Raw genomic sequence first — 11,775 nt, forward strand, 5'->3', positions numbered from 1 at the left:
GATCAGATTTTCAGACGTTTCCTTCTCAAGGACTCAGTGGGAAGCTCCTCAAGCACTGCACGTTCCAACCTCTGCCCTAGCATTTGCAAAGCAAAAATTGATGCATAATCTCTAAGCATGGTTCATCGTTATTTAATACACTGGTGGTTATTTTCTTCTGTATCATTCTAACCACACTCATACAGTTCACTGAACAGAGATGAATTTATTTTTCAGCGTCACCTATTTGTAGTTCTGTTCACCTGTGGCTGTAAATCTCACATTTCCAACACTAGTTGTCTTATATTCCTCATCACTCTCCTCTGCTTCTTCTGGGGTGTCCTTCTGCTTAAACGCTTTTCTGAATGGCAGAATAAAATCTGCTTGTCCAGGGGACAGGTTAGGAAACGTGGCATCAATATACTTTTGAAAAGCTTGTCTTGTTGCTTGTATTTCAGTTTCCAGGCTGTCCTTCCAGGCTGTCATCTTTTCCAGTTCTTGTGTGAGAGTCTTTACCTGTTCTTCTGCTGCTTTCAGCATAGCCATCGCTTTTTCCAGCTCATCAAGGTGCTGGGTCTCTGCTTCTCTGAGCTGCTTTTCAGTCTCAATCTGATTCTGTTTTCGTGCTACACTCAGGGCAATATTAATCTCATGATGTTTTTCTTTGTTTAATTGCTCTATACTCTTATGATACAGTTCCTCAGCTAACATACTTTCTTCTTTGAGTTGCTCTAAGTGCTTTCTATTTAAAAAAGAAAAAAAAAAAGATTTTTAGGGAACTCATGTAATTAAAGATTAGGTAAAAAACAGTTTAAGTCTATTCTGGTTGTGGTAAAACCTCTCTTATTCAACTATAAATATACATAAAATCAGAACTTGATGTAGTACCTCAGAAACAAAATAGGGTAAAAGAAGGCCACTGATGATGCAGAGAAAGGCAGCTGCAGAAGATTTTATTTCTGCATGTGTCCCATCCAGCTATAATTTAATGATGCTATCTTCCAAATGGAAAATATAAAGGATTACTATTTCACTCTTCATCCAGGTCTCTGTGAGCTAGCACTTAAGTACCCACTGATTTTCAAACAGACTTTGAATGATTCTGCCCTCAAGTAAAAATCCTGTCTTGAAGTGAGATCTAAGAACTGATTTCTAGAATACAGATTAATCTGTAATTTTATTTAAGTGGTACCGAGAACATCTTTGGGCCAGCACGTCAGTCATAAAATACATAATTTACATTATGTAGTCAAAACTTTTTGGTGCAATTCACCAGGGTTGGCTCAGGGACACGTAAACAGTGCATCAGGCATCCATTAGGTTACTGAGCCAAATACTTCAGTGTAGAGAAAACAATTTCTGCCCTCTGTTATTGCTCCCTCCACTTTGCTGCAGACATTCTTGCAGAACTCTGCAAAGAGACCAGCTAAATTTATGCAGAATGTGATTTATCTTTGTCAGAAAGGGCATGTTTTAATAGTGAAAATGAAGGTATTAAATAACATGAAAATTTAAGTGACTGTTCAGAAAAAAAAGGCATCTTACAAACCACTGATCTTTTCATTGTGAGAGTACAGTGTTATTTTGTTGTTACATGAAATGTATTCTACTCTTAAGGGAGAGGGGTGTCTTATTATTTGGACATCAAAGCTGCTTAATTCACAAAGCTTAATTCACATGGCTAGAATCTCCTGTACCCTAAAGATCTCCACATGGACACATCTTTTCCAGTTTTGCATAGATGTCATGAATGGCACAACAGGCCCCCCAAGATCTCTATTTCTGATTACTCTAAATCAGCCATAAAAAGTAAAACTTTTGAATCCTTGCTTGGCTTTATGATACTTGCTTTTAGGAACAAAATATGTTTTTTTTCTACATGGGGCATCAGCAAGAGAGTGTAAGCCTGCAACTCTTGCTGGTCACTTGACATTTCCAAATACTTACTTTCCTAAAGGGTCTATTGACCTTTTCCTAGAAGACCCCTGAGCAACGCTGATGCAATTCCGGTCATTTCCTTTAGCACAGCACGTTTTCCAGCCAACTCAATGGAAACACTAAGAGCACCTGTGCTGCCTGGCTGCTTTCTCCAGGGCTGCCTCCCTCTCCTGTTTCCTGGCTTCGGCCACCGCTTCCATCTTCTCCCGGGCACACTCCATGAGAGCGCATTGAAGTCTGTGAGCCATGCGCTCCTCTGCAGCTTCAGCCTCTCTCTTCCGCTCATCCTCCATGTACTGCTGCACCTCTGCCTTTGCCTTCCTCACCTCTTCCTTAAGCAAAGTTAAAGGTAAATATGAGTAGTGACAGCAGCTTATTGCTCAGTTGTCTTTAAACAATCCCCAGCAAAGCCCAGCGGAACCGACTTCAGGAAAATATTACAGGCAATTACAGTGACTTACAGTAGCATCATTCCACATCATCTATGTTTTCTACATAAGGCACAAAAAGTTCCCTAATGTATTTTTTTCACAAGCTCACATGGCTGGTGGCACAGTTTTAGGGTGAGATGGAGAAGAAGCCAGGACCTTTGTTATGCTTGTCAGCAAGATATTGCTTGGGCTGATACATAAAGTTATGACAACACTAATCTTAGGGTGTCTAGATGGACATACGTACATCTGGAATCTCAGACAACTCCATGTAAGCCAATATACCTCTTGCTATTATAGGTCATACCACAGTTCACCATCCAGTAAAGCAACTGAACCCACTTAACTCATCGCCCAGTTATCTGCACTCCTGTGCCACCATTCACAGTTATTTCCAAGACCCCTGACCAGGGCATCCTCTGTGGAAGCGGCAAGACACTATTGGGAAAGCTCTGGTTGCTTAGACCTGGGTGGGTTTTCTAATACAGGATGAGCAGAGTTACATGAGGTCTACTGTAAATCTTCTGCACATCCATGTACAAGCTCTGTATTGTGTGCATTTTTGTGGGCACTGCTGGCAAGAGGAGTGACAAGTAATAGGACCTGCTTAAAAGAAACCTAACTAAAACCATTTTACTGTTAGTGGTGGTGCAACGGGCACACCAGCACTGCTGCAAAAAGCCATTCCTCAGGCTGTCAGCTGAAAGCAGTTGCCTTTGACCTATCTTGCATGTAAAAACCCACTTCAATCACTCGTTCAGTGACTGTTTTTTTTGGCTGCCAATATCTGTTTGCTAAGACAGATGCTGAGTCAATTTTCTGCCACCACTTCAAGCTGGCTGCTAGTGAGTAGTTAGCTCACTGTTAACACACCTCTTAAAATGAACTGCAAGAAACACAAACCACCAAACATAAAACACCGCACAGTTACTTGAGTTATATCTGCCTCTTCTTTTGTTTCAGCTGTGGAATTCTGTATCTGCTCCCTAGTCCTTAATCACAGGAGCCAGTGTTACCCGTATAAACGGTACGTGTTCAGATCCTGAGCACTCCGGTCTATGAAGATGTATAATAGGCTTACGGCAAGTAATTGAATGGTTAAACACCCAGAACTGAGCTTCTGCCAAATACTGTCAGCAGATGCTGTGACTGCAAAAGACAGGGCTCCCTTGGAAAACTGCTCCATAAAATGGAATGAACTCTGCCAGAAGCTTACGACCACCACTGTAAACCTCCCTGCTCTTCCTCTTGGGATGCTAAGCACATTGCTTTGACTGCCTGCACTACATACAGCTGTTTAGAAACTTGTATAAAATCAAACTCCAAAGCAAAACACTCCAGCAATTCTCTTTGCGCCCTTCGTGCGCCAGTGGGAGGCTGCAAGACTGAGGATGACAGGTGTTAGACCGACTGCCTAACGCCTGACAGGAGTGCTGGGATGCCTTAGCAGTAAAAAGCCCTGTGAAGTGGTGCAGAAAACAGGAAGGCTCAGATCCAGAAGGCAGTTGCCTTCTTTTCTCTTTGTTTATCTCCGAGTCTTTCCACAGATATCCAAACAGCCATATAAAGCATGGGCTAAGCATATATAGAAATGCCAAGCTACGGATGGTGTGCTTCATTCAGAATACACATATGCCAGCAGTTTTCCTTCTCCTCCAACCCAGTTAGGGTCCAGTTTCAGTCTATCAGTTGAATACCTTTCTAGCTTCGATGGACATGAAAGTTCAGGACAGACTGGCTTAAGCCCATATTTACCTGCCCTTAGGAAATGCACCTCATCAGTCAGTGGCTGGCTGAATCTAGATCGGACAGGGAATTTTCAACAAAGTCCACAAACTTCATTCACTTAAAAAAAAAAAAGTGTGAAACATGCTGGAAGTGAAGAAAAAATCCAGCTAGCTCAAGCTCACATCTCACTGAGCACAAAGACAAAGCCTTTTTGTCTTCTTTCAGGCCAAGGACTTCTCCTGGCACTAGAGTTCAAATCTCAGATGTATGAAGGTCCTGCTTATGGCAAGCACTAAAAAAACCAAACCCATTTTTTTAACACAGAACGACATTCTAGGCTGTCAAAAACATGGTTATGTCATGCTGGCTTTTTCCACGGTAGTTAATGAAAGCAAACCAGTTCATACCCTTAATTCCGTTCCAAGTTTTTGTTTAAGGTCTTCTACAACTGCACTGTGGTTAGCGGCTGCCTCTTTGAGAGCTTTATCCACTGCATCTTCCTTGTACGTTTCAGCCTTTAAAACAAGTTATTATTGAAGTATAGCTGCTCACATGCTATTAGCATCCTATTAAGATGAAGCAGAGTTACATAATCAATAGTTCTGTACTTTCTATTTAAGAAATCATAGCAAGATAAATTTAAAACCAGATGGCAAAATACATTCTGGCCCATTGGGCAATTTTATTTCAGTGATTCCTGTTAATATGTGGCCACACAATAGCATTGAGCTGCCACAGTTGTAACCACGATACATACATATAACATAAAGAGCAGCTTCAGAATCTTACGTAGCACCATGGGGAACAGCTTTAAGGACCGATAACTTCTGGGTGCTTTAAAAGGCCATTTTCAGACCAGACGTAAAATTTGGTATTAATTCAAAGTATGCTTTGTTGTGACCAGAAACTGGAGAAATACACACACAGAGAAATCTGTGAAATTAATGACAGCTCTATAGCAGTGACCTCCAAGTTCTTTATTAAATGTCTTCATGCTATAGCAATTATTCCAAAGGATCGTCACCATTTACCTGGCAGAAGCATTAATTTAATTTACCTGAGACCAAAGTTCAGCTTTCAGTTTTTCAATGCGCTCTTGTATCTCTGCCTCCTTCTTTCTATGCTGTTCTTGTTGAATGTCTGCTCCAATCTCTGCACAAATCAACACAAGTGGTTCACGCACAGCAAACAACCGTAGTGCAGAAACCCCTGCCTCTCTCCTGACCCCTCTGCATGGATCACCAGCTGAATTAAAAAATCAAAATGCTAAAATCCACGCACCCCCATTTCACATATAGGAAAATACAATTGTTCTTGCTTGTGCACAGATCCATAAATGTGATAGGAAGGTGCTGGACCCACCTCTCCCCTTCTAGAAAAGGCTGCACAACAGGAGGGCTGAAGAGCCACATTTTCCTGGACTATTAGGAAAATGAGAAAGGAATAGAGCCACAGGAGATCTAGCTTTCACACAGCCACTGGAGGACTAAGTCTCCCTCTTTCACTCCAGCCTTCTTCCCCACCCTGCATGGGTGGGCACACAGAAAACAGTAGCAGGATGGGACGGAGTCAACTGATTTAAATCAGCGAAACAGAAGTCCAACAGTGCATAAATCTTAGTGACAAGCATGTGCTCTGACTGCACAGCTTCTCCCCAGTCCACTGTATGATGCAGTAAAGAGAAAATAATTTTAAAAGGGACTGTCTGTGGCCTTCTGGACCTGTTCTACACTGTGTGTTGATGCAGGGCTGAAGCATCATGTTCTGAGACACGCACGGCGCTCACTCTGCTGCCAGGGCTCTCAGTGCACCGATAACCTCTTGACGTTGTTCAAAACAGAAACTGAGCACACTCCTCTTCACAGTGCACCTTAATTACCATGCGCAACGTGATTTCTACAAAACTTCACACAGCTGATCAGAAACCTCTGTGACAGTTAGGCGGGACATATAAAGATACTTAAGAGCTCCTCGAAAGTACCAACGCTAGCACATGCTTTCCTTCATCGCTGAAGTTATGACCGCAGTACGCCAGAAAAAACAACCACCCTCAAGAGGCTTTGCAGAGCCTCAATATAAGGTGAGCAGCCAGAAATCACGTGTAAGGTGGTAGGATTCAGGATGAAACATTCCAGCTGTGTCCTGTTAAAGGACGAAGAGCTCATCTTTGCAAACGTTCAGTCAAGCATAGTTCCTAACCTACTACAGGTTTAGAAAACATTTGCTAACGGTCTTACAGCTCATTCTCTTTTGCACTTCATTTTGCCCAAATCCGAATGTCTGCACGCACCACAGGACGGCTGACCCTGGCCCCCCTCTGAATATGCTGGATTAATTAATATTCAGAAGGTAAATGCAGTTTGTTCTTACCAAGATGTGAATGCCTTCATGACTGTCAAGAACAGACAGATACAACAGCTATTGGAGTTCTCCTAAATCTCAGATTGCGAGGAAAGGATTTCAAACAAACTTACCCAGTATATCACGATGAGTGTAATACCGTGTTCTGAAAGGCTTATACTCCCGAATCCGATGAAAAATAGCGTTGGAAGGTGGTGATGGTTGTATTATTTGTGAACACACAGCACAACAAACAAAGGAATCCAAATCTGGACTTCTAATCATTGTGGTATTCTAGCATTTTTCTGTAATACAGTTACCAAAATGTCAGAACTCCTGCTGATGGCTGTCTCGCTTGCCGGCAAAACGCTTGTTGTTCCTACAGAAAGCACGGAAGCTGGTGCAGAGGGAAAAATCACTAACCAGTACTCTTAACTAAGTTAGCTGAAACATTTCCTTTCAGATTAGGATTCATATGTGCTGACAACTCAGTAACGTGCTGGAGGCAGATGATGAGGGAGGTTGTAAGAGGTGACCCAATCCAGCCTTCATACAGCTCCCTGCATAGCAACTGTTACCAGGCAGGGCTGGCTTTGCTCACAAAGAACTCACTTGCCCTGGTAATAGCTCAGCAGCGTCACAGCAGGCTTTGGATTCTTAATGCACTTTTTGTTGCTGTTTAATGTCAACGCCCCTATTTAAACCAATCAGTCTAAAGAGATTTTAGGAGTTGTACAATAGCCACTGTTTCAGATACCTGAATCACAGAATTTTGTTGCTGTTCTTGGTAAAGATGTGAAAGCCAGCACAGACAATAAGGCACTGCCAAAAACCTGAAAGAGCCTCTGCCTGGGAAATCATTTTGACTCACAGTTCCTGTCAAACCAGCTACCATCCATTGTAGATAATCATCACTCTATTGAAGATGAGCTTGAGAAAAACAGAACAACAGAAAACGTATTGGTGCTGTTGGCTTACCCTCCAGACGCATAAGGGGAGCAGTGCTTTCAGAGCTGACCAAACACACCGAAGCAGTTGTGTTTGGGTGGGGTTTTTTCCCTTTAATATATAAACACAGTTTTTATGTATCTAAATCAGGTACTTAAACCAGCAAATGACAGTACTGACCCTACAACACCCATTAATTTACTATTCTTCTCTCTATCTGCACTGCTTTATCTCCTTTCAATACGAAACTTTCGCAGCGTTGAGTTACCTGTACAGCAGCGACCACAAACAAATATGAAGAAGCTCCTTAAAAATACACACAAGCCTAAATACTCACTCTTCCTTCAGCCTGGGTAGTTCTAAATTAACCTGGTTAACAGGGCTTTACCCCAGGCCCTGTCTCAGACAGCTTTTCTATGAAGTGCCATCAGCATGCACATCACCTAGACCCTGCCCAGCTCAGTCCCACACTGCCCTGCTTCCTCTCCCCCCAAGTAACTTCCTGAGCCATCATCACTTCACAAAACGTAACTCAGAATCATGAGAACTCAAACCCTGCATGATTCCCAAATATGTGACAATGGGAGACTGGGCCAATCATCTGCAGGTATAAGGATCAAAGTGTGTATTTTAAGAGCCTGCAGAAAAACAGGTTAAAATGCTTACCGTAGCATTCTTTTGGGAATAATTTAGTTAAATTCACGCAAACATACAAGACTTGTGCATTTTCATGAACTGAAGAGAGCTAAAATCCTGTGTGACCCTTTTAAAAAGAACAGATTGATTCTAAAGGTCCATCACATCCCATCAAACAAAACATACACTACAGGAGAGTCACAGCATGCGACAGTTCTGAATATTTGATCAATTCGCCTGGAAATTCCTTCACCAGTCAAAAGGCAAGTAGTTTCCTCACCTGCAAGCTTTTGGATTTGCCCAAGACCTTGCTGCTGTGAGGCAGCTAGGCTCACAGAGAGGAATGTTCTTTTAAAGGCTGTAAAAATGATGTTTCTTAGAACTTCATCAAAGGTAGAGCTCACTTCCCTTCTCAGGAAGGAGGTAGCCAAATCAAAGCCCAGCTGAATTCAGGATACAGATAACTACAAAACACAGGTAACAGGAAAATCATAGGCTCAAAATGAAGGTTTTAGAGGGAGATACAGAGAAATCCCATAGAGCAACTGCTGTCCCTCAAGGCCCTCGGACACCTTTTTTCTTGTCAGTAACAAAATCTTTCGAGAACAAAGCCCAAAGTAATTGCCAGTGGTAAAGCAGATGTCCTTCATGTTTTTGTTTCTTTGTTCTGGCAGAAGCCACCTAGGCCAGAAGGGAGTTAACAAAGAGACCTCTCAGTTTCTCAGGAGCCCTTGATGGGCCTGTAAATATGAGGAGCTGAGCGTAAAAATGCAACCAAAACATTATTATGGGTTGGTGGTGGAAAACAGTCACAGCCTGGTTCACGCTCTCCCACCACGTGTTTTGGATTTGGTTAATGGGATACCATCAGGCGCACAGAAGTAGCTGGAGAAGCTCACAGGAGAAAGCCTCAGTGCTGGAACAGGTACGTACCCACCTGTACAGTTTGTTCAAGGAAAAGGCTCACAGGGGACCAGCCCACCTGCTAGGGAAACGCCGCAACGCCCACCTGCCCTCCAGCCACACTTGCAGTGGCACCAACCGGGATATTGCCGAAGGTCACCTCCAACCCACACACGGGGCTGTTCAGCACATTCTATTCTCTGTGTGCGTAAGAACCTGCTGATTTTAGACTTTCCATTCCTTATTTTGCGTTCAGCAACCTATCATAAATTAACGTTATATCACGCACTCAGCAATACAGAGAAACTTTTGAATGCAGCTTAAATAAACCAGTCCTGCTGACTAGTTAACAACGCCTCACCAGTGCTGCCCAACCTGGACTCACGCACAGAGATTCACAAGCTGATACCTGTGTTCACTGACCTGCTGTGTGATGCCAAACCGGAGAGATAACGGCCGAGTTCTTCCTGCCTTTCTCTTGGCAGAAACACTCATTTCACTTCTACTCCTCCATCTAGCTGCTGATGTAGGTTTTTTTTCATTTGTAAGGAAAAGTATATCAGCATCCGAGGATTATTTTGGCCAGTATTTTACAAACTCATCTATTAAACAAAACCTTCAGTGACGGCTTTATCAGTTCATTCCTGCCTTACTTGCACCACTATTATCAACCTTCGACAGATCAAGAGGTCCGCTTTTTCTCTTCACACACAATACATTATGCCTTCTGTTTAAGAAGTAAAAAAAACAACCGCTGTTTTCAGTAAGCGGAGAAAAGCGAGCTGAACCACCACGTGAATTTTTAAGGCATTATTTAACAGTCTTGACTGCACGTTTGGTTAACTGCATGTCTTATGGCACACTGTGGAGACAGCAGACAACAACTCTTAAAATCACTTTTATGTCTGTATGCATCTTAACTGTAATTTATTTGTACAGGCATGGCATTTTATAAAGGCACTTAAATTGGATTAAATAGCAAGAGAGACATTTATCGATTATTTCAATGGACAGAGAAAAAAACAGTAGTTGCCTTGAAATGTTCTGTGACTGATTTGCTGATTTCCTTCCTTCCGTTGTCAGTCCCACTTAGAAGTTTTCCTCCTCATATACCTGGATCCCTCGCTGTCGATCGCTTCATAAAGGTCCTTTTTATTCTCTACTGTTGCATGCAAATAACCAAGGTAGGCCACGCAGAGAGAAATTGCTATGAGTCCAAATGCCATCACAGGTTTGTTCTGACCAAAACAAAAGTACATTTTTAGTCAAAGTATTTTTCAGTCATTACAAAGATCTCTTCCATCTTAGCTTAGAAAGTGAACAGTAAACTATTGTGACATCTGCAAAAATCATCACTGCCTTCTTGCAGACTGATCCAAATAACTTTTATGAGCAGCAAGAAGGGAGACCTGATTTTCTGATACCAAAAGGATTCCCTATAAAATAAAGACTCATGTCGCATTGCTTAGTGCTCTGCCTTCTGCTGGTCGGAAATGGTGCTTGAGCATGAATAAACAGGCCAAAATCAATTACTAAAGGTAACTATTACAAAATTCTAACAGAATTCATTTTGATACTCTACTGGGACAAAGCACCCTGCTCCTGCCAAGCAACTTTGACTATATTCCTCTAAAACAGATCATGAATTATCATCACAACATCTACTTTTATTATATGCATGAAATTTCATCCAGTTTTGCTGGATTCTGCCAGTGTAAATAAAACCTGAATATCATTAATGTAATTATAAAAGCAAGAAAGAGAAAAATCCAAAATATTGAAAAGCTAGAAAAAAATGCCCTCCTTTCATATCAGAAAGCTTGCATTTTATTTGTTCCTTTTTTAAATATGAAAGAGGACTCCTATTACTTAACCTGTCAAATTACATGGGTAATATGCTTGTAAACAGTCTTTCTGAAAGCAACTTGGCTAGGTACAAAAGAATCAGCAGTGACATAGAAGCTGGAATAAACAACGTAATGTTCTGGGCTCTTAACAATCAGAGTGGAAAAAAAAAGTAAAAATATTTTCAGTTACATTACTGAGTGGTTTGCATAACAAGAGATGGTTATATAATGCACACAGAATGGCAATTATTATTTTAAAGCAACCGTGTCTCTCCAAGCGTATTTAGCTTCTCTCAGAATGAGCCTCTTACAGGTTTAATGAAAAGCTCTGGGTTCACAGCTCGGAAAAAACTCTTCAGTCCTGGTTTTCTCCCTGTGGGTGTTTCATTTTCACTTGGAGGTTTGGTAGAAGGCATTTTAATTAATGCTGAATACTTCCTAAAAACAAAATGAAAAACAGGTGTCATTATTATCAATCAAACCTAAAAGAACTACATTCACTGAATACGAGTTCACACTCAGCTTGTCTTCTTACAGCATGAATTGTTGTTTGTCTATATATTAAACAATTGCCTTTGGTGTCACCTAACATTCCCAGCTTAAGCATGCTGACTTTCAATCTTGGCAGTTTTGTGCATCCTGCAATTAACTTTTGGAGATGCACATCTTCATATAGTAAATGTAAGTCTCCTGGTAACAGGCTTGGGGTTTTTTACTTGCCTTTGGCTAATGCCTTGCTACCTGTGGACCGAGCAGCATCCTTCAGGCTAAAAAGCCAGTATCAGGGCTCCTTTTTATTTATTTATATATTTATTTACATATCCTTACATGTGACAGGACAGCCCGCACCGGGCTGTAGCATGGGCACTATCTGCCCACCCCAGTGGCCCCAAGACTCAGGTCTCAGCTTCACAGGAGGGGCAGGTCACCTGCGAGATGCCTCCTGAGCCAAGATGAACACACACTCTTGGTTAACCCCCTTGCTGGGAGGGCACTCGGTGCTAAGGCCACTCCAGCCCCGTAGT

The 11,775-nt window shown here is 41.9% G+C and overlaps 2 protein-coding genes across 2 annotated transcripts; both read right to left on the bottom strand.

Moving 5' to 3' along the window:
- Nucleotides 1-222: 222 nt before the first annotated feature.
- Nucleotides 223-6,701, bottom strand: LOC104513872 (chromosome unknown open reading frame, human C6orf163). The gene is made up of 5 exons (XM_010157370.1): nucleotides 6,551-6,701; nucleotides 5,134-5,228; nucleotides 4,484-4,591; nucleotides 2,047-2,249; nucleotides 223-721 (listed from the first exon to the last, which is right to left on the bottom strand). The coding sequence occupies exons 1-5, from the start codon at nucleotides 6,699-6,701 to the stop codon at nucleotides 223-225; spliced, it is 1,056 nt and encodes a 351-aa protein (XP_010155672.1).
- Nucleotides 6,702-9,982: 3,281 nt separating this feature from the next.
- On the bottom strand, nucleotides 9,983-11,217 carry SMIM8 (small integral membrane protein 8). Its single transcript, XM_010157371.1, has 2 exons — nucleotides 11,062-11,217; nucleotides 9,983-10,141 (listed from the first exon to the last, which is right to left on the bottom strand). Exons 1-2 carry the CDS (start codon nucleotides 11,215-11,217, stop codon nucleotides 9,983-9,985), a joined length of 315 nt encoding a protein of 104 aa, XP_010155673.1.
- Between the last annotated feature and the right edge of the window lie 558 nt (nucleotides 11,218-11,775).

Source organism: Eurypyga helias, unplaced genomic scaffold (genome assembly GCF_000690775.1).
Source record: "Eurypyga helias isolate BGI_N326 unplaced genomic scaffold, ASM69077v1 scaffold2788, whole genome shotgun sequence".
Lineage (NCBI taxonomy): Eukaryota > Metazoa > Chordata > Aves > Eurypygiformes > Eurypygidae > Eurypyga > Eurypyga helias.

Coding starts and splice junctions, on each gene's coding strand:
- SMIM8 (XM_010157371.1), bottom strand. CDS start 11,217: ATGACACCTGTTTTTCATTTTGTTTTTAGGAAGTATTCAGCATTAATT. Junction 10,142..11,061: donor CAGAGCTTTTCATTAAACCT/GTAAGAGGCTCA, acceptor TGTTTTGGTCAG/AACAAACCTGTGATGGCATT.
- LOC104513872 (XM_010157370.1), bottom strand. CDS start 6,701: ATGATTAGAAGTCCAGATTTGGATTCCTTTGTTTGTTGTGCTGTGTGT. Junction 5,229..6,550: donor CACTCATCGTGATATACTGG/GTAAGTTTGTTT, acceptor TGATTTGTGCAG/AGATTGGAGCAGACATTCAA. Junction 4,592..5,133: donor AAGCTGAACTTTGGTCTCAG/GTAAATTAAATT, acceptor CTTGTTTTAAAG/GCTGAAACGTACAAGGAAGA.